The sequence below is a fragment of the Micromesistius poutassou genome, assembly GCF_964030765.1.
Source record: "Micromesistius poutassou genome assembly, chromosome: 14".
Classification (NCBI taxonomy): Eukaryota; Metazoa; Chordata; class Actinopteri; order Gadiformes; family Gadidae; genus Micromesistius; species Micromesistius poutassou.
This window is the reverse complement of record NC_140284.1, coordinates 4,052,701-4,080,632: the sequence shown is the minus strand read 5'-3', so window position 1 is coordinate 4,080,632 and position 27,932 is coordinate 4,052,701. Positions and strand designations below refer to the sequence as shown.

General features: G+C 45.3%; 5 protein-coding genes across 6 annotated transcripts; 3 read left to right on the top strand and 2 right to left on the bottom strand.

Annotated features, from left to right (window-relative positions):
• Nucleotides 1–1,627: 1,627 nt before the first annotated feature.
• Nucleotides 1,628–6,934, top strand: fbxl3a (F-box and leucine-rich repeat protein 3a). 2 transcript variants are annotated; one of them, XM_084478302.1, is made up of 5 exons: nt 1,628–1,858; nt 2,248–2,617; nt 2,746–2,868; nt 3,235–3,406; nt 3,796–6,934. In XM_084478302.1, exons 2-5 carry the CDS (start codon nt 2,249–2,251, stop codon nt 4,437–4,439), a joined length of 1,308 nt encoding a protein of 435 aa, XP_084334428.1. In that variant the 5' UTR covers nt 1,628–1,858; nt 2,248; the 3' UTR covers nt 4,440–6,934. The 2 variants fall into 2 exon arrangements, with proteins under 2 accessions (XP_084334428.1, XP_084334427.1); XM_084478301.1 differs by having other exon boundaries at nt 2,245–2,617.
• Nucleotides 6,935–7,202: 268 nt separating this feature from the next.
• cln5 (CLN5 lysosomal BMP synthase) lies at nt 7,203–9,349 on the bottom strand. Its single transcript, XM_084478503.1, has 4 exons — nt 9,193–9,349; nt 8,763–8,937; nt 8,443–8,668; nt 7,203–8,203 (listed from the first exon to the last, which is right to left on the bottom strand). Exons 1-4 carry the CDS (start codon nt 9,297–9,299, stop codon nt 7,716–7,718), a joined length of 996 nt encoding a protein of 331 aa, XP_084334629.1. The 5' UTR covers nt 9,300–9,349; the 3' UTR covers nt 7,203–7,715.
• Nucleotides 9,350–9,931: 582 nt separating this feature from the next.
• LOC311358594 (glutamine amidotransferase-like class 1 domain-containing protein 3, mitochondrial) lies at nt 9,932–12,154 on the top strand. Its single transcript, XM_084478684.1, has 4 exons — nt 9,932–10,121; nt 10,405–10,576; nt 11,052–11,250; nt 11,712–12,154. The coding sequence occupies exons 1-4, from the start codon at nt 10,014–10,016 to the stop codon at nt 11,905–11,907; spliced, it is 675 nt and encodes a 224-aa protein (XP_084334810.1). The 5' UTR covers nt 9,932–10,013; the 3' UTR covers nt 11,908–12,154.
• Nucleotides 12,155–12,463: 309 nt separating this feature from the next.
• On the bottom strand, nt 12,464–16,156 carry acod1 (aconitate decarboxylase 1; the record flags this gene model as incomplete). The annotated part of the gene is made up of 4 exons (XM_084478135.1): nt 16,058–16,156; nt 15,374–15,463; nt 13,528–13,727; nt 12,464–13,391 (listed from the first exon to the last, which is right to left on the bottom strand). Exons 1-4 carry the CDS (start codon nt 16,133–16,135, stop codon nt 12,464–12,466), a joined length of 1,296 nt encoding a protein of 431 aa, XP_084334261.1. The 5' UTR covers nt 16,136–16,156.
• An 8,391-nt stretch (nt 16,157–24,547) lies between these two features.
• kctd12.1 (potassium channel tetramerisation domain containing 12.1) lies at nt 24,548–25,423 on the top strand (the record flags this gene model as incomplete). Its single annotated transcript, XM_084478410.1, has 1 exon — nt 24,548–25,423. One exon carries the CDS (start codon nt 24,548–24,550, stop codon nt 25,421–25,423), a length of 876 nt encoding a protein of 291 aa, XP_084334536.1.
• Between the last annotated feature and the right edge of the window lie 2,509 nt (nt 25,424–27,932).

The following is a 27,932-nucleotide window of genomic DNA, read 5'->3' as shown; positions in this document are numbered from 1 at the left end:
ATTAATGAACAGTTGTAAATAAACCAAGGAGCTACCAGTGTGCGCTGCACTGGGCGTGCAGTGGTAGGCCTACTGCATCGCACAGGTGCTTACAGCGAGCAAGAGAAAACAACTTAAAAGACGCATGATGAATTCGCGGTAGAATCAACTCCTCAAACTATCTGGATTGCGAAATAACATAGATGAAGACTTTCATCACAGGACGGTCATGTGTCCTTCTAAAAGCAATCATGTTTAATTCAATTACTATCTGACTTGTACACGAGGCAATTGATTGAAACGGCGAGCTTACGGCGCCCTCTAGAGGAAGCCCATGACTTCTGTCGTGGGCAATGTGATCCTTGCTGGTCACCGTGAAAATGCATATCCTTAAAATGCATTTAATGCTATTTTAAAGATTCTTTCTCTTTCAAAGTACATTGACATCAAACTTTGAATGAAAGATGTCATTATAATCAACATTCCACTTAGATTTCCCAATAATTGCAACACCAAGGGTAATCATATTAATGAACAACATTGTGCTTGTCAATTATTTACTGGCCTAACTGATACTAGCCTATGTAGTTGTTTGATCTCTGTATAAATGTAAAGCAACCCTTTTAAACGTTTCTCCAGCCCTAATTTAATTGTTAAACTGAAATTAATTATATTTAATCAAACTAATCAATGTCCTTTTATTGTTTGTTAGTACTGTATTCGAATGTATAGTTGTGTGTAGGCCGATACATATATACAGGTGCATCTCAATAAGTTAGAATATTTTGGAAAATGTACATTATATCGATTTATTACACCCAAAGTCAAATATTTCAAGCCTTTATTTGTAATTATCATGATGATTTTGGTTTACAGCTCATGCAAACGTCCATATTGTAGACTCAAGGTGTCACAGGTTTCCTGAGACTTTCAATGGTCTCTCAGTCTGTTTCAATCCGCTTCACAACCATGGGGACGACTGCTGACTTGACAGTTGTGCAGAAGACAGTGATTGACACCCTCCACGAGGAGGTTATAAGCCTCAAAAGGTCATGCTAAAGACGCTGGCTGTGAGTGCTGTATCCAAGCATAGAAAGTTGAGTGGATGGAGAAAGTGTGGTAGAAAAAGGTGCACAAGCAACAGGGATAACCGCTGCCCTGAGAGGATTGTCAAGTAAAGGCCATTCAGAAATTTGTGGGAGCTTCATAAGGAGTGGACTGAGGCAGGAGGCAGTGCATCAAGAGCCACCCGGCACAGACGTTTTTTTAGGTTTTTTTTTGAGTTGCGTGTCCTGAGTCCCGACAAAAGCCTGTCGGGACGCTAAAAATGTCCCGGTTTCCACCCTATGAAATGTGGTCAGCGATTACATAACCAACGTGGTCTTCTTATAGCCCAATCATTAACTAAAAACTAAATAGAAAGAAGCATGAATGAAGCATCCAGCATATGATTCAAAGGGGACACATATGTCAGAACCTGCACATTTTCAAAACGGCTTGTAATGGCTAATCACAATCACACTCACACCTGGTGGTATCGCCTCTGGGTCCATGGCTGTAGCGCGCCACAGCCATTTCCTCCCGTTCGTCCCATAATGCACTGCACTCCTCTAGTCACAACAACACATCGCCATTTCAGGGACAGGGATAGACGAATGTATTAGGTAAGCGTCTGTCAATACATTCAGCGGGTCATATTTTCACAAGACTCTTCAGTGTCTGACTGGGTTGTTATTTTTTGACTGATGCGATATCTTTGGCGGGTGCGAATGAGTGTTTCGAGCGCGGGGCCGGGTTGAACGTACAAGTACGGGATCTGATTTTTGTTTCTGCTGCAAAAAAGCTAGCAGGTCGGCTAGCTCACTGTCAACACAACAAGGTAGGACTCAAAGCAAATGACACATTTTACATTGTTTGAAAAAGGCTGCACAGCGGCAATATCAGTTGAACAAACGGGTTGTCGAGCTAAACTGCTATACTCCCTGTCAGTCCGACGTTGTGTTCATGGTATGTTGTGTTCATGTTGTGTTGTTGTTGCGTTAGCAGCCAGAGCAGGGGACACACAGCCGTCCACCTCAATTGAATACAAGTGCATGCATCGCAACCTATACAAAACAATTAACTATTAGCCATGTGAATGCACATTGAGTTTAATCTCACTTTCCTTTTATGATAAAACATTTTTTTTTCGTTCATTTCTTCTAACATGCAATGGAGGACTATGTGCCCTGTCTCTACTTATGGTGCATGTACACATCTGTGTAGCAGGATGAAGAGGGTCAAAGGAGACGAGGAGGAATGCCACAGCGCATCCCATGAAAGCTCACCGGAGGTTTGCAAAAAGGTCCGGAAGCAGCTGGATGAGGAGGACGCGCCGCGTGACTTCGGTTGTGTATGGACGCGGCTGCCTCAAGAAATTCTGCTCCACATCTTCCAGTACCTCCCACTGCTGGACAGAGCCTTCGCCTCGCAGGTGTGTCGCGGCTGGAACGAGGCCTTCCACATGCCGGAGCTGTGGAGATGCTTTGAGTTTGAGCTCAACCAGCCCACGAGTTCCTATCTGAAGGCCACCCATCCGGACCTCATCAAGCAGATTATCACGCGGCATTCCGACCATTTACAGTATGTCAGCTTCAAGGTAAGGAGTTTTTTTTTTTTACCTGAGACATTAGTCCTAGCATTGATTTTAAAAAAAAAAGAAAAAAAGGGATAATTTATTTTGAATCAGTGACGACTTTCCTCTCGTGTGCCCTCTCTTTTCTCCAGGTGGACAGTAGCACGGAGTCGGCCGAGGCAGCCTGTGCCATTCTTTCTCAGCTGGTGAATTGTTCTCTGAAAACCCTGGGGCTGATCTCCACAGCAAGGCCTAGTTTCATGGAACTGCCCAAGGTATACGTTATGCTGCTACCTGCAATGTGACTACAGCCAAATGGACAAGAGGGAGATTGTATTGTGAATGCAAACAATGTTGACACTAAAGCACGTCACCCATGTTTTCATGTACATTCTGCATTTAAATTTAAATTGTACTCACGTGTACAGATATATTATTGTTGTGGTTATTTGCATATTATTACAAATTTGTATCTATTCGTTATTATTTTACTGCACTGTTGCTGCTATCTATTGTCCAACTTTAAATCTGTAGGGTCTTTCTAGGGTACTTTCTAGGTTGAGTATTGCACATACTAGTGGTATGAGGCTCATTCTAACGGAGCAGTGTTTTCTCCCCCCCCCCCCCCCCCCCTCACACAGTCCCACTTCATCTCAGCGCTGACCGTGGTGTTTGTCAACTCCAAGTCGCTGTCCTCTCTGAAGATCGATGACACACCCGTGGACGACCCGTCTCTGAAGGTGCTGGTGGCCAACAACAGTGACACCCTGAAGCTGTTGAAGATGAGCAGCTGCCCCCACGTCTCGCCAGCAGGTATGCGACGGGGCCGCGGCTTCACACCAGTCGGCCTCAGGAGAGACTTTGAGTCTGTAATTCTGTACTGAACTGCCTATTCCATGTAATGAGTCATTTCAAGGCTGTGATTTTCTCCGGTGATTAAGAACGACAAAGATGTTTGTCTTCATGGCAGACTTGCAAACGCCTACAACTTCTTGGAGCCATTTAAATAACTGGCTGGAGGGAGATGCTTGTTAACTCAGGCAGACTGTTCTTCTTGTGTGGCAGATACTGGGGGACTGCTTCCGCGCAGGAAACGAGAAGCTAAACACCGTGACGCATGATTTAAATCGATGTCTGATTACCCCCACAGCTGCAGAACAACTGTAATGACTCGCCATGGCCTGTCCCTCTGTGCTCTGCAGGCATCCTGTGCGTGGCAGACCAGTGCCACGGGCTGCGAGAGCTGGCGCTAAACTACCACCTCCTGAGCGATGAGCTGCTGCTGGCCCTCTCCTCGGAGACGCACGTGCACCTGGAGCACCTGCGCATCGACGTGGTGAGCGACAACCCCGGCCAGCACTTCCACGCCATCAAGAGGAGCAGCTGGGACGCCATGGTGCGCCACTCGCCCAAGTTCAACCTGGTCATGTACTTCTTCCTGTACGAGGACGAGGAGTTCGGCCCCTTCTTCTGCGAGGAGACGCCCGTCACGCACCTCTACTTCGGCCGCTCGGTCAGCAAGGACGTGCTGGGCCGCGTGGGCCTGCACTGCCCCCGCCTGGTGGAGCTGGTGGTCTGCGCCAACGGCCTGCGGCCCCTGGACGAGGAGCTGATCCGCATCGCCCGGCGCTGCACGCAGCTCTCGGCCCTCGGCCTGGGCGAGTGCGAGGTGTCGTGCAGCGCCTTCGTGGAGTTTGTCGAGATGTGCGGCCGCCGCCTGTCCCAGCTGTCCATCATGGAGGAGGTGCTGATCCCCGATCACAAGTACACCCTGGACGACATCCACTGGGAGGTGTCCAAGCACCTGGGCAGGGTCTGGTTCCCGGACATGATGCCTACCTGGTGAAGGCCCAGGCCACAGACTTTGTTCTCAGAGTGCGTCACGTCAAGTGTGCATGGGAGCTGTAGAGGACTCCGTGGTTCTGTAGAGGACTTCCCTAACCATCTGTTTCCTTGTGGAGGGAAGGCTGCGGGCTAGGATGTGAACTGACGAGACAGACACATTTATACTCCAGCCAGAGGAATACTGTCTGTGGCTCGAGCTTCACACCAGAAGGTCCAGAAGGGGTTCCTCCTCCATGGGAGGAATCCAGGCCCGGATGCTTTATTTTGGACATTCATCACACACTTCAACAGACAGATAATTGTACCTGAACAGATGTTTCTTATGACTTTTTACATTTGAATTGATGTAAATTTGTAGCTTGCTACTAATTATCCGTATTGAGACATGTGGATGTTAGTGGCTGTATATATTTAAGAGATTATTTTGATTGTTTTGGAGAAATTCATGGTTCATTTTGTGCAACTCTGCATGTTGGAACACAACACTGCTACCTGGCTTCTCTGGCTGGTCAAAGGCAATGGAAGTCATTTGGCAAAAATGTGATGGGCAGGGTTACATATTGACCTGCATATGGATTCTCACATGTCAATTGTTCTTTGAGCCATTTTATTTTAAAGTAGGATGCTTACCCATCTTATTTTTCATGGATGCATTAACCACTAATAGAACAAAAAACAACATACATTTTAGCATTTCAATATAACAAAATGACAAGGCTAAACTGGTCAGTGTTAACTGATAACCATGGAAACACTTATTTAATAATATTAATTAATATTAACATATCATTACACATTTCGTAGCTCCTCTGGGGTATTCAGCAATTTATTATTATATTATTTTATTATTATTATAGTTATATTATTTTATAGTTATATAAATGAGATGAGCAGTTTTTAGATGACTATCAATTTCTAAAAGTATATCATTCAGGAATATAAGCTTATGATCAACAAAATTGCACTTAAAAGTTGTCTAAAATGTAATTCAATGAAGTATGGGGTGACAGTATATAGGGGTTATCTAAAGGTTACTTACTGAGTCAAAAAATATTTTTAATGACCATTGATTTCCTCCAGATATCCTAGGAATATTTCACCTGGCAGCAGACCGCAGCCATGTGTTTGCATTAACCTGAATCCTGTGTCTTTGGGGAGGGGCTGTGGGATGATGGGAGAGGATGGATCCAGGCCTCTGTGTAAAATGAAGGTGTACACAGTGTATAAGGCTCTCCTGTTTCAATGTATGTGAAAAAAATCCTCTACATTTCTAGATCTACTAAGCACCTTAAATGAAAACCAAATATTTTAAATCAATAGCTTTAAAGCAACACATGGGTTCAAGAAAAGGAAATATTTCCAGAATGAACAGCATTTATAAAATATAAATTAAGAGTTTGGAGGAAGCTTATTATAAAATAGCCTCCACTTCTATACATCAATAGTGTACACTGGGATAATCTGCACTGATAATCTATCCGTCTCTCAGGTCTGTGGAGGCATATATGTACAAAAACACATTAGTGTCTTCTTCTATTTGCCTATTTGTGAACTTAGCCCTGCCGGCTCTCTCTCTGGATAACTGCCCTCATACCTGCCCAGGTGTAGGCATCTCTCTGTATACATTTGGGACGGAAGAGACATCCTTTTTTGAATCACTCAGCACATCATGAACCACATGCTGTGGTTCCTGTCAAAGGCATCCATTTGTTTCAGGAAGAAGGAAAGAGGTTTGGCAAGTCAGATGAGTCAAACGATTGTATTTTTTCCTCTTAAGAAGGAAGTGAAGTGCATCTGTATATAAAATACTATGTGTTTGATAAAATAGAAAATGTGTTTCTTTATGTCAGGTTTTCCAATTTCCATCACCAACTGGCTTTTGTGATTTCTATAAAAGCAGAGTTTCCTTTTGCTAGATGGATTTTTATCTTCCCGTTGTTGTTCATGTCACTAGAGCTAATTAACCAGGTAATTTATTGAAGTATGGATACCGCTTTTGTAATTTAACTGGTGGTCTTTCAGTTATGTGTGCAGCAAACAATCAATATGAAGAGCTTTTTAATGTTTCGCCTATTTCAGTGGGTTTTAAAGCTGTAGATTATCCATTTTATTTTTGGATAATAATGTTTTGTTTTTTATTTTACATTTTCATTTCGTTTTTAAAACGTTGATTGTAAACCATAACAGATGAAAACATTTCAAATGTTTCTGTGTTCCCTCCAGTTAGAACAAATATTCTTGGATCACGTTGATTCATTTTTTAAATGAATCCAACTCAAACGTGAGGATCCATTCTTTGTTTTTGGTTTTGTAAGCAGCAATAGTTTAAACAAATGTATTTTCCTTAATCAAGCATTTTTCTGAAGAATGAAGAAAGGCTTTCATTGAGTTAGCATAGCAACCGAGATGCCACCTCATCATTTAGCCACTCCTGAGCCCAATTTTTGTTCGTTCAGTTTTCCTGAAGTAAATTAAATCAAAGTGAACTGGTACTGACCAAGCAGCCATTTTAGCTTTTGTTCTGTATGGCAAATGTTTTGTCAAGTTTGCTTTCCTGTCTTGAAATTAAATCAATTGTTATGGACATGTGGTCATGGAATAAAGAATTGTGAATGTATAGGTTTCCTTTTGAGGATTTCTAAACAGTTAACTTTACAACTACTAATTGTTGATACGGAAATACCAAATGAACATTAATACCAGGGCTTCCAACCCTAAGGATTGTGTACTTTCGGATTAGTCAATCAGACTGACTTCTGATTGGTCAATGTTTGGGCATTTTCATGTTTTTAATTAAATACATTTTAAGTCCAAAGACACAATCATGGCAAAAGGGTGGGGGTATATCTCATGAAGAATTCAGTGCAGGTCAGTCATGGACTTCAGCCTTGGGTCTTGGCTGGGGATCAAGAATTTCACCAGAATAAATTTGGCACTAATCAATAGCAAGTGATCTCAATTACTACCAAGCCACTGCTGACCATGTCTTTTTTATTACGCATGTGAAAAAATGAAGTTTTTGCTATTGAAAACACTTTGTAACACAGATGTCCTTAAAAAGCACAGTGTTTGAGGCAGCAGGTAATACATCCATTGGGTTAAAATATCAAGAGGAAAAATGTATATTACAATATACAATTTGGATACGGTCATCTGACTAGATCCTATAGAAAAATACAGTCTGAAATTGTCAGACAACTCCAATAATTACAGTGGTAAACCAGGCTTGGCATTCAATTCTTAAAGCAAACGGAGAAACAGAACACATTAGAATACGTTAGGGTAAGGGAACCTCCTCGTATACGATTTGCATATAGGGTGGTTTCATCGGCAGATGCCAATACTCAGAGTTGTAATAAAGGTAGAAGTTCTTGTGCACCACCACCTTCTCATAAATGTCCACTAAACTAATGGCAAAGTCCACGTAGGACTGGTGGGGCCTGAAGGTGTAGTAGAATTGCTGGATGTCTGCCGCCAGGTCCTTCATGGAGGGCTGTCCGAATATGGCGCTGTCGTTCCCCAGGTAGGTGGGTTCTCCGCTGTACAGGTAGACCTTGGTGTATTTGGTCGCGGAGCGGCTGGACAGTTTGGCCCCGAGGTCGGCCAGCTTCCTGTAGGTGCGGTGGACGAACTGGGAGCAGTCGAAGGACTCGAACCACGCCGTGGCGTTGGGGCCCGGGTCGGAGCGCACCGTCCAGGTTTCGTAGTAGATTCCCGTCTGGTTGTCCTCCTGCACCCACTGGGCCATGTCGTTAAACGTGTCACCTGGGGGAGGAGATGATCATAGGGTCCATAATGACTTTATGGCTTATTCCTGGTCTGTAGCTTCTGCTTGCTTTCCAGTTTATTTGCATTTTTAGATGTATGTAACCTTTATTTGTCAGCATAACCACATCGCACAAAAAAGATGACAGTATGAAAGCCTTAGTTTTAGGAATCATGACTTTTTATAAATAGCTACACTTCATAGTGTGCCTAAGATATTTGTGAAGCCTTTCTCTCACCAGTGATGACTCCAATTTTTTCCAGGGTGCCATTTTGAGACCAGTGCACGTCATCTATGCCCTCGAAGAAGCACGCAGCACCCTGGTTGCACCAAAACGGAGCGCTGGCGTTGGCTCTCAGGTGAGGGAACGTGCAGTTGCCCAGCTGGAACAGCTCGTACCACTCCATGGTGTAATTGCTCTTGGTGTCAGCACTGCTGAATCCGATGGCATCATGCATAATATGCTGTATAATAACAAAGACAGACCTGCATATGACGTGTATGACGAGGACTCCGTGATGCAAAGCATAAATTACTTACTTAACTTTTTCTACTTACAAATTTGCCCATTAGATCTCCATACTTGAACTCCCATACTGGTGCTTGCAGTCGATATACTGAAATTTGATCAGTGTCCCTCATGTAGGGTATTCGTCCATCTCGATCACCAGTAGGGCAAAATGGGTACAGGGCTTCGCAGTACGAGTCCACAGCTGGCCGTTCATCAACCCGCCTTTGACAAAATTACATGTAATACAAGCATTTAAAAAAAAGCATATAAAAGTTATCGTAAATATTCGAGTTTTGTCTCTCGTATGCAGGGAAGGCTATCCCTTCTAGCCTTCCCTGCATCCTCATCCTCATCACGACGATGAGGATGAGGATGCAGGGAAGGCTATCGGAATTGTAGCAAAGTTTCCATGCAAATCACATGATTGTTGAGCTAGTCCAGTGGGACCCCATCCCGAGTCAGAGAGGTTCGCAGTACCTGTATGGGACGGGCCACCTCGACGGCTGTTGAGAGGGAGGTCTGGTGTGTGCCCTCACATAGAGACACGACAACAGAAAACCCAGAAGTGTCGGTAGAAATCTCATGTCAGAACTTAGCACACGGGAACCGTATCAAAAAGTTGGAAGGAAAGTCATCTGTGAGCCACTTCCCTATAGACAGTCGGTGACGTGCAGGTCACATGGTCTTGTTTATCATGTGCAGTCATGCGGTTGAGGTTAAAGAGTTATCCCCAAAAATATATACAACCAGGTACAACCAGTAGGAAGTTTTTTATTTTGTTATTAAGGTCAACGATAATTCCAATTATATAATTTATTTGTGAATTAAAGGCAAGTGCAGACGTAGGCTGTCTCGATCATTAAAATATAGGCCTAATGATAATAGGCTATATACGTTTTGACATAATGTAGAAAAAATAAAACAAATAACAATTTGACATATATATGCATAAAATGGATCTAATCTAAAATGTAAAAAGTATTTTTTTTATCAAACTAAATGATATGTACAAATCAGTTGTCTTTTTATGTATATATTTAAAGTGTATCTAATTATTTATTAATGTGGTGAGCATGATGATTATCATATAATGATTATCGTAGCCTATAATGATTAATACAGCCACGTGTATGCGATTTGGGCTTGTTTTAATCATCCGCTACAGTAGAGGGCGTAATGGTCATAACGTTACATTATGATCATCTGATACGCTGGACGTTAAACTCAAGCCGGTTGCTGTGTGCTTGAGGCATTGGGTCATCGAAGTTAACCACACACACACACACCATCATCTCAGCATGGGGAAGCGCGTTGCTGTAGTGCTTGCAGGCTGCGGAGTATTCGATGGCACTGAAATCCACGAAGCCTCCGCTGTTTTGGTCCATCTCAGCAGAGGGGATGCAAGTGTAAGTACAGTGTTGCTAGTCCAGCCATAGGCCTACCCTAGCTAGCCCCATGTGTGACCCGATTACCCTCCATAATATTGGCCCACCTACTATTACTACTTTACTGATCACGTAGTAGTTTATTACTTTGTGCTGTATATCATATTTAGGCTACCATAACTCTTTAATTTTGCAATCCAAAATTTCCAACCAACGACCTAATGTTTTTGCTTAAAATCTTTTTTTTTTGTTTACATTTTTATTATCAGTGATCAATAAATGGCAACTCCCTAATATCCTGCAGGTGAAGATGTTTGCCCCCAACGTGGATCAGATGCACGTGGTGGATCACATGAAAGGAGGTCCCACGGAGGAGAAGAGAAACGTGTTGGTGGAGAGTGCCAGGCTGGCGCGGGGAGACATTCAGGATCTGTCCAAACTCCTCGTCAAAGACTATGATGCCGTTATTTTCCCAGGTGCAGGGTTGCCTAGGCAACTGTGACCCGAATGATGTAGTTAGCCTGCTGACTGGATGTCCCTAGCCTTCGTTGTGTCCTCTTTGCTTCACATGGTACCAATTTAGGGATGAGACAAAGCATGAATTCCCATTTGCCGTTAGATATTTAGCAGACGCTTATAATTTTTATGTGACTTACAGTGCATTTAGATACATAGTCACCTTGTTCAAGGATACACAGACGGATCGGCAGATATTGTGATTCAAACTCAGCACAGTTTGGCAGGGAGTGAAACAGCCCTGCCAAATTTCGATTAACTTTCAATTATATTATTATAATTAATAATTGTATCATACCGTTCTTTTAAATTTCTCACAACCCAAAAAGACAAAAAAAAGTATTACTTTCATAACATTGTGCAAGAAATAGAGTCGATTTATACATTTATCCAAGTTAACAAAAGGTTTTTTTGGTCCCATGGTTGGTTTTGCAGGTGGCTTCGGCGCAGCTAAGAACCTGTGCACGTGGGCCACCGAGGGGAAGGACTGCAGTGTCAACACAGAGGTGAAGGCGGTGCTCCAGGCCTTCCACACCGAGGGCAAGACCATCGGTCTCTGCTGTATCTCCCCCGTCCTGGCCGCCAAGGTCTTCCCGGGCTGCGAGGTCACCGTGGGCCGCGAGAACGACGACAAGTGGGTTCACCAACGTACACCTGGATGTGTCTTCCTAGACCCGCACTGTTAAGCTGCTTGCACAAACTGCCCAGACAAACACCAACAACCGGTTTAAAAAACGACGGCCAAAGTTGGGCAACCCCCGATTCAACAAGAAACGCAACCCGGCAACATCAACCACCAACACAAACGCACAATGTTGTTGTGGCAGTGGGCAAGCACCTTTACATGTCTGCAGTATGTATTGTCTCGCTGTCTAAAAAAACAACAACAACTTAAACAAACTATCTAATAAAAAATTACAAACTAGCAAGCAGCAGTGTGTAGCCGACAGGGGTACAGTCTTTTACTGATGCTGGAAAAGTACTTAATCTTTGGTTCACCGCTGGCTCACACAGTTCACACATGGTGACCGCATAGTTTAGCATTCACACACCCTTATCCAAGCCTAAGCAGTGCCGGCTTCTTTCTGTGTACAGATACCCCAACACCACGGACACGGCGGCCGCCATTGTGCAGCTGGGCTGCACGCACGTGAGCAAGAGCGTGGCAGAGAGCCACGTGGACGAGAAGAACAAAGTGGTCACCACCTGCGCTTTTATGTGCGACGCGCCTCTCCACGAGATCTTCGATGGCATCGGCACCATGGTGCAGGCTGTGCTGAAGCTGGCCTGATTTCCCCTTTGACTGGGATGAATGCTGGGAAATGAATGCACTCTGCGTTGCATGCACTCTGCTGTAAGAGCACACTGGCCAAAACCAGTGGCCAAGTTGATCATCATATTAATGATGACTAGTAGCAGAATCCAGTGACCACTTTAACTGTTCTCTTGATGCTAACCAATCATGAGTTATGGATGTGCCTCCAGGTGGCTTTGCAGTAGGAAATGACAAGTACAATAAAAGTTTTTTCATAGGCAAACATGGATTGTTGTTTGGGTTATGAGAAGCACCGACAAAACCATACCATATTTTCCATGTCAGCATTTTTTATTTTCCGTTCACAGCTAAGAAGATATTGCACAATACATCTTACTGTAAGACAGTAAGATATTGTCACACATTCAGACATTACAAAATTTACAATGCATATGATGTGCGTGATTGAAATAAATGTATAAAGCCCCAACAAACTAAATATATATATATAAACTAAATATATATATATATATATAATGTATTTCTATATCTATTTCTATATTTCTATATATATACTTTTCATACTTTAAGCCTATTGATTGTTTGTCATCTGGAGGTATAAACCAAGAGCAGACAGGTCTGTGATTCGCTCCATGTTTCCCACGACGTCCACGATGCCCTCCACCCCTTCGGACGACAGCACGGTGGACGCGTTGCCTCTGAACTTCCTCTCCAGGTCTTCCTGGCTCAGCGGCCGCCTCCAGTGGCCGTAGAACGTATCGCACCTTCCCGCGTACCTATTCCCCGGGTGCGTTTCTATGACCACGTCGCAGTACATCTTGTCGAAGCTGGGGTGGTTGTCCTCGGGGCTCTCCACCCTCACCATGGACAGGAGTTCCCTGAGGGCGGGTCGGTTCCGCTGGGCGTCGCTGAAGGACTCCACTGTCACCCGGTCGTCAAGCAGGGCCGAGCAGGCGTTGAACTGGAACGAGTGCCTGGCCTGGTGCTCCGTGGACGGATAAGGGCAGTCGATGTACTTGGAGGCCGGAACTCTCAACGTCACGCTCCTGACCTGGTCGAGGCGGTTGCTGGACTCGCCTCCGCTCTCCAGCTCGGCCTTGGCCGCCAACGCCGCCTCCGCCACCCAGTGCATCCCCAGGTGGGCAGGGAAGCTCTTGACGGCCACGTTCTGACTCTCCAGGGCCCACTCGAAGCCCCCGACGTCAGCCATCGCAGAGGGGTTGTACTCGTTGAAGAAAACCCCGAAACCGGACTCCATGTCCAGGACGTCCGGGTTCCCCTCCAGCCCCATGCAGGCCAGCCGAGCGGCCTCCAGCCCTCGGCCGGCGGCGTTCCCCATGTGAAGAGGCTTGGTCTGGGTGGCGGCGTTGGCCAAGGGAGAGCCAGCGGACGATGCCGCAATGGCCAGGGCGTGAGTGCACTGGGCCGGGGACAGACCCAGGAGACTGGCTGAAGCTGCCGCACTTCCCATCACACCAACTACAGTGGGCGGGTGGAATCTAAAAGTTGGGAGAAGGGTCCCGAAAATAAGCCTTATGGATAATGTTTTGCTATATAGTCAAATTGTCAGTAGTCTCACTGGTGAGGGAAGCAGGAAATAGCTTCAAGATAGGTTTGGTTTAATAACAAACTAACCTTTGAGGGATGTTGAGGGCTTCCCTGGAGAAGCTCAGCAGTCTGCCTTGTACCTCGATGCCAACGTTGAAGGCCAGGAGCAGGTCTAGTCCAGAGAGCCGCCTGGGAAGGACCTGGGCCAAGGCCAGGACCGCAGGGAGAATGGCCCCTGATGGGTGGGTGGCCGGGTGCCATGTGTCATCAAAGTCCATAGAATGAACCTGCAGCGTGGGGAGATCAGAGGTCAAATGGGGAAGAACATTTTCACAGAACACATTATGCGTGTGCAAATGTCCCAGCGCAGTCGAGCAGCCCCAAGATTAACTGAACAAATGTCCTGTTATTGGAAAATAATGAGCTTAATCAGAGTTTTTTGTTCTGCAGTGCTTTGAGTATAGTTTACCGTTGTCAAGGAAACATCTGGTCGATACAAAAAAAAAACGTATCGACAAAACCGAAACTAAGAATAAGTGGCAGGGATATCCGGTTTTGAAGAAGAATGCAATCAATATTGAATTTTCTGAATCATTCAACACTTCTGTGGTATAATGAGAAAACGGCATAATAGTTTAAATCTAGCTTCTAGAACAAATTGTGTATTTTGTCGGCTCAATGATTGTGTTTGATGTTCAGTTAAGATCTGGGATGAAGAAAACTTGGTCTCATATCAATTAAAGTCAGCCATTTATCTCTAAACCCCTAGTCACCTACATGAAAACTGATCATTATTTATACCAGATAGGAGTCTCTACTACACAGTCATGGTTACCCTCAACATTTACATCGGTCTACATTCTTTTGTAGCCTTATTCAATCAGATGTTAAAAACGTGCATTGTTGCAATTGAAATACAAAAAAAAAAAATTGAAATACAACAAATCTGCCTGTATTTTTTATTTTATTATTGGTTTACAAAAGTTATATGAAGCAATGACTTCTGGGAATTTCAAATTTCAATCAGACCGCGTCTGCGTGTTAGGGGGTTGTTGGAAGAGAGTCTGCTGAGGTTCAACTATGAATTCTATGAATTCAGCGACAGAAGGAGAGAAGGAGACTACTGTTGGCTGACAATGAAAGTCTCCTCTAAACGAGTAGCCCACACAGAGAGACGTCAGAGTGTCGGAATTTGCTGATGCCGCGGAGATAGAGGAAGATAGGCAACTCTTCACCTGTGCCTACAACAATATATGGTAGGCATATCAATTCCTACTAACACTAACACTCATGTACTCAAGTGGCATGCGAAGTTTTTCCGCCTAAGGACACGATTGTCACAGGATAATTTGGAGGCCTTTATGCTGATGGCGACAGAGAAAGAGGTCCTAATGAACTTGGATGCTGATGACGTGATAGACAGGGTTGCGGACGTTATTGCATGACGTTAATTAAGACACGTTTGTATTATGTTTTTTTGTTTTTTTTTGGAGTTGTGCATTGATATAGCCATGTTTTTGGTGCAGTCTTTATGCATATTATAGTTAGAGTTCATCACCAATGGGGCTACAAAAGTGCGTGTTATTTCCGTGCGTGTGAAGTTATATCTGTGAAGTTATATCCGTGCGTGCGCGCGCCCCCGTGTGGGCCGCTGGTGGGTGAAAATGCCAGGGCTGTTTTTTTAATCCCAGTCCGTCACTGGATGGAAAAGATCTTTAACTAAAATCACTGTTACAACTAAGAAGGCCGCACGCACACACACACACACACACACACACACACACACACACACACACACACACACACACACACACACACACACACACACACACACACACACACACACACACACACACACACACACACACACACACACACACACACACACACACACACACACACACGCACGCACAGTTATGATGATGAGACCTACCGCGACACCGTTGACAAAGGCAGCGTGCTGCGGGGGCAGGGCCGTGTCTGCCCTCCCCCAGACCTGGCTCTGATCCCTCGATGAGAAGCTCTGCAACAAAACATTCCGCATGACTAAATGATAAAACAAGATTGTCGTATCCACACGAGTTTGGATCATCAGGCGGAGATCAATTATAAATGCATCACAGGGGATTTCCATGGCACAGTAGTAGCTATACATTTTTTTGTAGAACCGATCAGAAAAGAACGGTGTGCTTTTGTGGACAAACATGTGCGCAAGTATCAATAATTTCGATTTAAATACAATTTATATCTACATATTTATCTTATGTTTTAAAATGTGTGGCATTTGAAGTTATTAGCCTAACCATTCAGCCATTGTGCACATGCTTTTGTCTCAGTGAATTCAGATACAGTTAATCAAGAAGAAAATAGCGGCGGTGAGGCATTTTAGTCAAAGATCTAACTACAGGTACAGCTGTGCACATTGGGGATCAAACCCAGAGCCTTTCTGCTGGGAGTTGAACACCTGCACCACTACAACATCCTCGCCCTACTTGTTCATGCGATTTTCCCTGAGATGCACTTCATTAAGTAGGCCCTATACTATACTGCCCAGTTTCAGTTTTTCAGTTTTACAGTTTCATGCAGTTCCCAGTCCCAGTGATGGAGGTGTCAGTACCTGGCTGTATTGGAGGGCTTTGTTGTAGACGTCCGTCCGGGTGCCGATTAGCCCCACCCCGAGGGTGTCCAGCATCATCCTCTTGCTCCGGGAGATCACTCGCTCTGTCAGGTGGCCCCTGCCCAGACCGCTGATCGCGGCTCCAAAGCTTCTGGTAACATTCTGGAAAACAACAACAACAAAGTTACGTTGAGGATTCCCATCCAGCCTATAATAGATCACCAACCTAGAGGAAAAAACTGCTCAAAATACGGCTTGGAATGCATGGCATTTAAAATGGTAGGCCTATTCATGTTGTAATTCTTTTGAATTGGCAAAGCATTCAAATAATAATAAAAGTAGTCGCTCTGTGATACCTTGCGCAGCATGGTTGGGTTCCTCCGAGAGTTAGTGATTAGAAATAGTTAGTGATTAGAAATAGTGAAAGCACACTGTCAGTCACTTAAATACAGTGCGGCCCACCCACTCGTTTGAAGACCGGCCAGGGCGATTTTCCAGAATGACAACACGGATTGTTTACGAGAAGGACGTTTCACAATAAAGGATCAGTCGACAAGACGTCGGTCGTGACTCGTGACATGCAGTGAAGTAGGCCTACAGCATCCATGGTGTAGCCTACCTTTTTAAAACTTGAATACTTAATAATGAACAATTATAATCAGAATCAGTATCAGAATTACTATTATTAAATCGTATTGTAGGCTACAAGTAGGCCTACACAAGATCGTAGTTCTACAATTCTAAGGCTTGGTTTCTGAATGAATGAGTGTTTATTTCGATCACAGCATCAAAATTTCAACAAAACAAATTCAAGGTAGTAACAAATACTATACAGCTGGTCGAAAAGGGTTGCGGCTGAAGCAAAGCTTATAGCTGCCGCACCCTCATTTCTCATTTCATTATTAAAAACCATAAGCAGTCTGATCGGAATGTCGCATATACATACACCCCACACACATACATACATATACCTACACAGTACGTCCCCCACCGACCATCCTATATCCACAAACCTTCACAACTCAAAAAAACAAAACAGGTCTAAATTTCCTAGTTTACATTACACATCCCATATCAATCCTATAGCTAAAAAACAGTCCGAATCAAACAAACAAGAAAACTTCATGTTTGTTGCAAAATGAAGTTAATTATTTCCCTTTGTTGCTCTCTACATTTTCACTTCTGTACTTTTCAAAAATATTGTTTTTAAACATTGTTTTTAAATGGGCAACATTTTTACTATCTTTAATATCTTCTGGTAAGCTGTTCCAAAGTTTCACTCTCAACAGCCACATAGAAGCAACAATACAAGATAATGTAAATAGCTATAGTAAAAATACAAATAGGCCTATATAGGCATATAGTCTACATTCAGCTCTCATTTGATCCTTCAAATTGAGTGAAATTTCAAATAATTGACCATTGAATTAAAAAAAAAAAAAAAAAAAAAAAAAAAAAATATATATATATATATATATATATATATATATATATATATTTTATCTAGGCCTATACCATTTGTTTTTACTATTACCATTATTCTTTTTTATCTTTTGCCAATAGCTAAAACCACAACCGTTTGCTTTCAGTTCTACAGTCTTGGGGAAGTAGATATAGCCAGTGTAGGGGAACTTGATAGCGGACTTTTCCCAACGGTGCTGGGTGTGTCCGGGCGGGACGGAAGTCTTTATTGAAGTCTTCATGCCCGTTTCAGAGAAATCCAAGACATCACCTCTTGACTGATGCAGAGACATTTATTGAATACTTGAAATGTAATGACGTTTCCATACACTGTATGTACTGTAAAGTCGTACATACAGACAGTACAGTAGGCCTATATCCGTAGTAATTATGGATGTAATTGTCACACCGCGGTGAGGTCAAGTTGGGTTTTTGTCCTGTCTCCATGTCTTGTCCTGTCATTTCCTGTTTTATTTTGAAAAGTAACTTTCCTCTCGTTTCAGGTCACTTGCCCTTCCTCATGTGTCTTGGTCTGATTGTCTGCTGAGTGTTTCCACCTGTTCCCTGTTACCCTGTGTATTTGAGTCGGCGTCTCCCTTTGTCTTGTGTCAGTGTGTTCGTCTTTGTTCATACCTACGTACGTTCACTCCTACCAACCACAGTCTTGTCTCTGCTCTGCATTCGCCTTTGGTCGCTTTTGGTTTTTGTTCCGGTTCCTTGAAGAAGAGTGATTTTCAGTTGTAAGTTTCAAAGCATAGTTTAGTTCCTTAGTTAATGTTTTCATAGCCTTTTGTTTTCTCCATTTGGAGTGATCTTTTGTTTGCTCACGTTTTCATAAATTAGTGCCTCCAGTTTTCAGGAGAGTTTCAGTTCTTATAGACGTTTCATAGTCTTTTGTGTTTTCCTCCTTTTAGTGGAGTGATTATTATTTTGTATCTTTTGTAGTCTTGTTTCTCCCTAGGACAACCTTAGTTGAGTTAATTTTCATAGCCTGTTTTTGTTACTCGGTCCTGGAATTATCTTACCTGATTCTGTCAATAAAGACTTTTATTGAAGAACCCCAAAACCCTGCATCTGCGCCCTGTATCCTAGCCCGGTCGTGACAGTACACACTGACCAGTATGGACGCAGCAGGGTCCGAGCAGCTAACTGCGGCTCTTCGGGCACAGGGAGCTCGCCTCGCCTGTCAGGATGAGCAGATGGCTGCACTGGGCCAGGGAATCGGTGGCCTCGCCCATAGTCATGAGGACTTCATGGCTGTCGTTGCTGCCCAGATAGGGCAGCTCACTGAGCGGATGGAGCGGTTCTTCAGTCGCCCTGATAAGACGGATACTGTATCCGCTGCGCCTGAACCCCCACCCGTCCCCACCACTGCCTACGCCGGAGCTGGAGCCCGGCTGGCCCCTCCCGAGCGATTCTCAGGAGATCTAGGACAATGTAAGTCATTTCTTACAGACTGTGAAATGCATTTTGAGCTTTTCCCTCACGCATTCCCCACAGACCGGGCCAGGGTTGCCTTTATGATCTCCCACCTGGCGGGTAGGGCAAGGGCGTGGGCCACGGCGGAGTGGGCGAGAGGATCCCCGCTCTGCAGCTCCCTCCAGGACTTCAAGGTGGCCCTCAATAGGACCTTTGACCCAGTCTCTACTGAACGGGAAAAGGCAAGGGAGCTGAGCGGGTTGAGGCAAGGTCAAGAATCCGTGTGTGATTACGCTTCCGGACCTTGGCTGCGGAGAGTGGTTGGAACGCCATGGCGCTCTATGACGTCTTTCTGAAGGGGCTGGCTGGCCCTGTTCAAGAGCATCTGCTACCATTGGATCTGCCGCCGGACCTGGACTCCCTCATCGCCCTCGCTGTCCGAACGGATAACCGACTTCGGGAATTCAAGGCTCTCCAGGGAGGGCGCCAGCAGCGGCCAGACCGCCCACAGCACATCTCCGCTGTTTCCTGGTCTGATCCCTGCAGATCATCGCTAGATCAGAGCCGCCTGTCTCCTTCGGCTGGATATGAGGAGCCTATGCAGCTGGGCAGGGCCCAGCTCACTCAGGCGGAACGACAACGCCGCCTCACGGAGGGGCGGTGCTTCTACTGTGGGGAGTCTGGACACCTCGTAGCCGCCTGCCCGGTCAAGGCAGCTCGCACGACGGGCCAATCCACAGCTTCAGGGTCTGTTCCACGTAGTTTGACCTCCATCAAGGTAACACACAACACCACAGTCATTGAATTGGATGTTTTAATTGACTCTGGGGCTGATGAAAGCCTAATGGACTGGGAGATGGCTAAAAGGTTGGGGTTAAAGACCGAGGTCCTTTCACAGCCCATTAAAGCTAGTGCCTTGAATGGTACCGCCCTGTTCACTATTACAGATGTCACAGAGTCTGTAACCCTTACCTTAGACAATCACTCTGAACTGATGAATTTTTATTTGTTTCACTCACCTGCACGCACACTGATACTGGGATATCCATGGCTTGTCAGCCACAACCCCCACATTGACTGGCCTACGGGTAAGATCCTGGGTTGGGGGGAGGACTGTGAGGGGAAGTGCCTGAGGGATGAGACTTATGGACAGGCTACCACGATTATAAACACTGTCTGCTCATCCTGCCATAGCATCCCAGTACCCGGATCTAACCTCCGTACCCACCTGCTACCACCACCTCAAGGAGGTTTTTAACAAAGTCAAGGCCACGTCCCTTCCGCCGCATCGACCGTATGACTGCGCCATCGAGCTCATCCCCGGCTCCACCATTCCCAAGGGCCGCCTGTACTCTGTCAGGGCCTGAACGTCAAGCCATGAAGGACTACATTGAGTCATCACTGAAGACGGGGCTCATCCGCCCGTCCTCATCACCTGCTGGAGCCGGATTTTTTTTTGTAAGCAAAAAAGACGGGTCCTTAAGACCATGTATTGATTACAGCCCCCTCAATGACATTACTATAAAGAATCGCTATCCACTTCCTTTAATGTCGTCTGTGTTTGATCAGCTTCAGCAGGCCACAGTATTCACTAAGCTTGATTTACGCAATGCTTACCATCTCGTGCGAGTTAGGGAGGGGGACGAATGGAAGACTGGGTTTAATACTCCCAGCGGTCACTATGAATATCTGGTCATGCCCTTTGGTCTCACAAATGCCCCTGCCGTTTTCCAGGCCATGATCAATGAGGTGCTCAGGGACTTTCTCGACCAGTTTGTCTACGTCTATCTAGATGACATATTAATCTACTCACGAGACCTAGACACTCACAGACGCCATGTTAGCCAGGTTCTTCAGCGTCTTCTCGACAACCACCTGTATGTCAAAGCGGAAAAGAGTGAGTTTCATGCCAACACCATCTCCTTCCTGGGCTTTATCGTAGCCCCTGGAAGGGTGCAGATGGATCCGGCTAAAGTGAGCGCTGTGGTCGAGTGGCCAACGCCTGATAGCCGCAAGAAAGTTCAGCAGTTCCTCGGGTTTGCTAACTTCTACAGGCGGTTTATCAGAGGCTTTAGCGCAATAGCTGCTCCCCTCCACACTCTGACCCCTCCCCAGGTTCGGTTCAACTGGAGCCCGGAGGCGGAGGAGGCGTTCCAGACCCTCAAGCGCCGCTTCACCTCTGCGCCCATCCTCATTCTGCCAGATCCACAGAGTCAATTCGTGGTGGAGGTTGACGCATCTAACGTGGGGATCGGGGTGGTCCTATCTCAGCGGTCAGAGGTGGATGGCAAGATGCATCCCTGTGCCTTTCTGTCCCGGCGATTGAGTGCCGCGGAAAGCAACTATGACGTTGGCAACCGGGAGTTGCTGGCGGTCAAGGTCGCCTTGGAGGAGTGGAGACATTGGCTGGAGGGGGCACAGCATCCATTCATTGTGTGGACCGATCACAAGAATCTTGAGTATATTAAACAAGCTAAGAGACTAAATTCACGCCAGGCCAGGTGGGCATTGTTTTTTAACCGTTTTCGTTTCACGTTGTCTTACAGGCCGGGGTCCCGGAATGTCAAACCAGACGCCCTGTCACGCATCTACGACCCTGAGCCTGTTGCCAAAGAACCAGAACCCATCCTCCCACTGAACTGTGTGGTTGGAGTGGTTACTTGGCAGATAGAACAGGAGGTGAAGCAAGCAAATGGTGAGACGCCCCCACCCAGTGGGTGCCCAGAACATCGTTTGTTCGTCCCTGTTGAATTGCGCCCACAGGTAATTCATTGGGCTCACACCTCGCTGCTCACCTGCCATCCGGGAGTCCGGAGAACCATGTTCGCCATCTCCCAACGGTTCTGGTGGCCATCCATGGAGTCGAGGGTCCGGGAGTACATCGAGGCATGTTCGGTCTATGCTCGCAACAAAACATCCTCCGGGCCACGCATGGGACTCCTGCAACCTTTGCCAATCCCCTCCAGACCGTGGTCGGACATTTCCATGGACTTCGTCACAGGGCTTCCAGTTTCGAAAGGTAACACAACGGTCCTGACCGTGGTGGATCGTTTTTCCAAGATGACACATTTCATTGCCTTACCAAAACTGCCCTCAGCTAAAGAAACCGCTCAAATTATGATGCAGAATATTTTCAGGATCCATGGATTTCCTAAGGACATTGTGTCAGACCGGGGCCCCCAGTTCATCTCCCGGTTCTGGAAGGAGTTCTGTCGGCTCATCGGTGCCACAGCAAGCCTGACATCAGGATATCACCCGGAGGCCAATGGCCAGACCGAACGCCTCAACCAACAGCTGGAGACCGGTCTCCGATGCCTCGTGTCCCAGAACCCGACTTCGTGGAGCACCCACCTAGTCTGGGTGGAATATGCCCACAATTCTCTGCCCACCTCTGCCACAGGTTTCTCCCCATTCAAGTGTGCCTATGGTTACCAGCCTCCTGTGTTTGCTGACTCTGAGCCAGAAGTATCAGTTCCCTCCGCCCACGCCCTGGTTCGCCGCTGCCACCGCATCTGGGCCGCCGCCCGTCAAATGCTCATCCGTCAGGGGGACAGAGTCAAACGGGCAGCAGACCGAAGACGCCGTCCTGCACCCGAGTATCGGCCCGGGCAGAGAGTGTGGTTGTCAGCTAAGGATCTTCACCTTAAGGTTCCCTCTAAGAAGCTGGCTCCACGGTTCGTGGGTCCTTTCCCCATCACCAAGGTCATCAGTCCAGCTGCCATTCGTCTCCGTCTGCCCAGGTCCCTCCGGGTCCACCCCACTTTCCACGTCAGTCAGGTTAAGCCCACTAAGGACAACCCCATGGTCCCGGTCACCAAGCCTCCACAGCCTCTAGAAGCAGCCGATGGGGGTTCACTTTATAAAGTAAAGAGTCTGTTAGCTGTACGCAACAGAGGCCGGGGTAAACAGTTTTTAGTGGACTGGGAGGGATACGGGCCAGAGGAGAGACAGTGGATCCCACGGAGTTACATAGACGACCCTTCCCTTATTCAAGACTTTTATAGGGATCATCCGGAGTTGCCTGGTCCGTCAGGTGTCGGCCCTAGAAGGGGGGGTTCTGTCACACCGCGGTGAGGTCAAGTTGGGTTTTTGTCCTGTCTCCATGTCTTGTCCTGTCATTTCCTGTTTTATTTTGAAAAGTAACTTTCCTCTCGTTTCAGGTCACTTGCCCTTCCTCATGTGTCTTGGTCTGATTGTCTGCTGAGTGTTTCCACTTGTTCCCTGTTACCCTGTGTATTTGAGTCGGCGTCTCCCTTTGTCTTGTGTCAGTGTGTTCGTCTTTGTTCATACCTACGTACGTTCACTCCTACCAACCACAGTCTTGTCTCTGCTCTGCATTCGCCTTTGGTCGCTTTTGGTTTTTGTTCCGGTTCCTCGAAGAAGAGTGATTTTCAGTTGTAAGTTTCAAAGCATAGTTTAGTTCCTTAGTTAATGTTTTCATAGCCTTTTGTTTTCTCCATTTGGAGTGATCTTTTGTTTGCTCACGTTTTCATAAATTAGTGCCTCCAGTTTTCAGGAGAGTTTCAGTTCTTATAGACGTTTCATAGTCTTTTGTGTTTTCCTCCTTTTAGTGGAGTGATTATTATTTTGTATCTTTTGTAGTCTTGTTTCTCCCTAGGACAACCTTAGTTGAGTTAATTTTCATAGCCTGTTTTTGTTACTCGGTCCTGGAATTATCTTACCTGATTCTGTCAATAAAGACTTTTATTGAAGAACCCCAAAACCCTGCATCTGCGCCCTGTATCCTAGCCCGGTCGTGACAGTAATTATATGACATTAGGCCTACTTTACACAAGAGTGTAGCCTATAATTTGTTAAATCGTACATGCGACCTAGTTATTGAACATCTGATGTGTTTGGATGATTTTAAATTGCCTTCATTAGTAATAATTTGAAAAAAAAAAAAAGACCTTTGGGTCAAAGTAATAAAAAAGAGGAATAAATCGGATTCATTGTGAAAGCATGACAGAGTAGAGGAACATGTGGTCCAGTAGGTGTCAGTCTTGCGACACGTTGTGCGCATGCTTACCCCACTTCAGGACTTCTGATGGAATTGCCTCATTGCCAAATTCTCCTCGTTAATTCATCTCTGCAAAAGTGTTTAATTTGTATTTTATTATTGGGGAGCTACATATGGCTGCACAACTACATGAGTATTACGATATGAACATAACCTACTCCCCTATGAAGTGTTTGGAATAATATTGTGTAGCCTACTTTCTGGAAAAATATAAAAAATACAACTTTTTTTTAATGTCGTTTTTTCTTTTGTATTTGGCTTTTTACACAGCCTTATCTGTATTAATCGTCCTTTGCTTAATTATAAATCTTATTTGTCCGTGTCAATGTTTATTTCCGTGCCAATAAAACCTCTTGAACAGAGAGAAGGGGAGGGAGAGTGAGCCACAGCAGCCCCCCCCCCGGTAGGAGCACGCCCATTGGACAGCCATTATCTCCCATAGGGCCGCGCGCTGGCCGCCCTTAAATGGTTAAATACAAATTGGTGGTCGATCTGCCCTCCTACTCATAAATGCCAGGCATAGGCTACATAAACAACCAGCCACATCCTTAGTCAGAGATTCTGCACGGCGGAGACCCCACTGCTCCAAAATGGCCCTAGCGGACACCGAGAGCGGGATATCGAATTGCAACGAATTCTCCCCGTTTCCCGAAATCATCGAGTTGAATGTCGGCGGACAAGTGTACGTCACCAGACACACAACTTTAGTCGCTGTCCCGGACTCCCTCCTCTGGACCATGTTCAGCAAGAAGACCCCCAAAGAGTTGGCGAGGGACAACAAAGGACGCTTCTTTCTAGACAGGGACGGATTCTTATTCCGCTATATCCTCGACTATCTGCGCGATCTTAACTTGGTGCTCCCCGACTATTTCCCAGAGAGAAGCCGCCTACAGAGGGAGGCCGACTTTTTCCAGTTGCGGGAGCTTTCCAAGCGCCTGCTGCACCCCAAGATGAGCAAAGACGACTCCATCAGCGAGGAGATCTGCCAGAGTGACCCCGACGAAGGCGCGCCCCAGTGCGGCGCCATGGACACTTTACGCATGGACACTTTACGCACGATCACCGCGGTGAGCAGCAGCCCGCGCTCGCCTTCCCTCGACTCCAGGAAGTCCGGGTACATCACGATAGGATACCGGGGCTCGTACACGATCGGAAGAGACATCCAGACCGACGCAAAGTTCAGGAGAGTGGCGCGCATCACCGTGTGCGGGAAGACCTCCCTGGCGAAGGAAGTGTTTGGAGACACTTTGAATGAGAGCAGGGACCCCGACCGCCCGCCGGAGAGGTATACATCCAGGTATTACCTGAAATATAATTTTTTAGAGCAGGCGTTTGACAAACTGACAGAAGTGGGCTTCCACATGGTGGCCTGCAGCTCCACTGGTACGTGCGCCTACACGAGCAATGATCCAAACGAGGACAAAATCTGGACAAGCTACACTGAATATGTTTTTTGTCGGGAATAAGCGTTGCTTCCTCGTAGTAAGGTCTTTTCAACGCTGGCCAAGAGAGAGAAATCGTGTCTATATGTAGATAGAAATATAGTCTAAGAAGATCTGTATTTAATTGGCAGCTTCGACAGATGATGGCCACTGTCAGGATGGTATAGTACAACCAACCCCAACCATCTGCCTGCAAACAATTGGACATTAATCCAAACACAATGAATGGTTGATGCAAAAAGCTACCTACAATCAGTATTCAACAAAGGAAACTGTAATCAAATGTAATAACCTTTAAACTAAAAGTCAACACCAAAGTATTAATATCATCAAACCCATTGCGCACAGTTTCTGTTTTAGTTCACACTATTTAGCTATGTTTTAGTCCTCTCTCACCGTGTGAAGCCAACAGTGTTCAAGGATTCAGACATTTTGACAGTGTTATTGTAACAAACATGCTTGCTTAGCAGTCTGTTTTGACTACGTTTTGTATATTATGCAACTTAGCAATGACTAACCAACATAATTACAATAGTGTACACTGGCTTTGTAGAAGTGTGCTTGTTATCGTGAAATAAAACCTTCTACCATCATGTTCTCAACATCTTGTTTACTTTTTATGCTCATGCCTAACATTACTATATTTTACCAGCACACCCTTCAACTATTGCTGAGTTTGAAAGAACTGAGTTACAACAAAAACACAGACAAACATTTCCACCCTTATTTATTAGTGATTTGACAGAAAAACATGGATCATAGATGACTATGACTTGAAACACGTGCGTGAATATATAAACAGTACTACTATCAAACTCCATATGTCAAAGTAGTAAATGTGTAAATAATACAATATGAATCAAGAATCTAGCATCATAAAGTATTGATGATTGTACTTCATTGTGGGCAAGGACAATGTGGATAATTACACACTACACAAGGATCGTATGTGTAATGACCCTTGGAATGAATTAAGTGCGGCTTCACATACATGTGCATCGGAGTGCTAATGCAAGCAAGGGATAGCAATCACTGGGCAAAGACAGTGTACTTTCTGCTCCGGAAGCATGTCAGACGTGACATATTACAGCTGGTTGTAAATGTTTTCAAAATATTTCTAGATAAACACTGATCCAAATATATTGTGGTCCTTTGTTGGCGTTTATACACGTGCAATGACGATCTTTGGTTTAAAAAGTGGTTGAAAGAATAAACAAGTCAAGTGCAAAGTAAACTGTGTGTGTGTTGGCTGACTAATACAGTAGTGGTAAGAGACTGTCCAAAAACGTGGATAATCCACCGCTGATGAAGCATCACCTGTTGCATCAACCTCAGATATAAAACTGTGGAGGGGAAGAAACATAAACACAAATATGAAAGGATTAAATTCAATAACGTCTAAGGGCCAATCAGTTCTCTTGTTTAAGCATGTTTTCCAATTTACTTCCATGGTGTTATCTGATTAAATGTCAAATCATGAAGAATGTATTACACAATACATTACTGCTACGAATTGCGACACAATGAGTACAATGAAAACAATTAACAGTATTGTTCATTGAAAATATGAAGAGAGATACAGTTGCTATAATGCAATGTCCTTGGGGGGAAATCTCTTTTTTTGTTATGTATTAATTCATAATTATATGAAATATTATATATCACCTCAGCCGTTTTCAATGACAAGGAAGACAGGTGAAGATAGATATCTGACGGACAGATGTGTGAAAGTGCAGTCGAGTTAATGACATGCTGTCAGCCATTTTTCTTTCGTGGGGACCTCTGTCAGAAATATTGGATTCTCTTTGGCTGACCTTCCTCTCTCTTGACGGCGCCCGCGGCTATGCAGCTCTGTTTTGATTTCATGCATTGGTTGCAGAACTGTTGTTGTGCTCCTTGTTATTTCACGTCCACGTCTTTTACCTTCCTACATTCCTAACGACCCCAGAGCCCAGAAAATCATTATCATATAGCAATAGCAAAAGCCCGGGTGAAAAAACTACCAGTAAAAGGGTTGGAGCATCTATAGCATCTCCATGTGTGAGTTTGCATATACAGCATCTCCATATTAAGGATAACACAAAACCTCATAGGACAGGCGACAGGTAGAAGAAAAAGTCAACCAAGCTGCTCCTGGCAGCGGTTCCATTACCCTAACATCCACTAAGTACCTCCCACATATGCGTTTGATGGCGCCTTGCATATTAGCAACGCAATTTCCAAGTTTGACGGTCATGAGTGTTGACGACGGGGCTAGTTCTTACTTTAGACTTTCCTGGTCGGCTGGCTGTCAATCCCAATCAGCCACCTCCAGACTTGACTCTGCTCAATGTGCTCTGATGTGTCACAAACAAATCACTGTGCATCCCCCCCCAACCCCCCCCCCCCCCCCCCCCCCCCACCTTTAAGTGGGAGCTATTACGGTAACACACCACCTCAGAGTAAGCTCATTTGAAAATTGCAGTCATCACATCGCACATGTGAGGCCGCGTGCATTCTGTCACCGCTGCGCTACCTTGGCTGCGGCTGCATA

Excerpts from the sequence above, each read along its gene's own strand:
- fbxl3a (XM_084478302.1), top strand. The coding sequence starts at position 2,249 with ATGAAGAGGGTCAAAGGAGACGAGGAGGAATGCCACAGCGCATCCCAT. Across the intron at positions 2,618-2,745 it reads TACAGTATGTCAGCTTCAAG|GTGGACAGTAGCACGGAGTC; the intron begins GTAAGGAGTTTT and ends TCTTTTCTCCAG. Across the intron at positions 2,869-3,234 it reads GTTTCATGGAACTGCCCAAG|TCCCACTTCATCTCAGCGCT; the intron begins GTATACGTTATG and ends CCCCTCACACAG.
- cln5 (XM_084478503.1), bottom strand. The coding sequence starts at position 9,299 with ATGAGATTTCTACCGACACTTCTGGGTTTTCTGTTGTCGTGTCTCTAT. Across the intron at positions 8,938-9,192 it reads AGGTGGCCCGTCCCATACAG|GCGGGTTGATGAACGGCCAG; the intron begins GTACTGCGAACC and ends ATTTTGTCAAAG. Across the intron at positions 8,204-8,442 it reads AAAAATTGGAGTCATCACTG|GTGACACGTTTAACGACATG; the intron begins GTGAGAGAAAGG and ends CTCCTCCCCCAG.
- LOC311358594 (XM_084478684.1), top strand. The coding sequence starts at position 10,014 with ATGGGGAAGCGCGTTGCTGTAGTGCTTGCAGGCTGCGGAGTATTCGAT. Across the intron at positions 10,577-11,051 it reads TGATGCCGTTATTTTCCCAG|GTGGCTTCGGCGCAGCTAAG; the intron begins GTGCAGGGTTGC and ends TTGGTTTTGCAG. Across the intron at positions 11,251-11,711 it reads GGCCGCGAGAACGACGACAA|ATACCCCAACACCACGGACA; the intron begins GTGGGTTCACCA and ends TTCTGTGTACAG.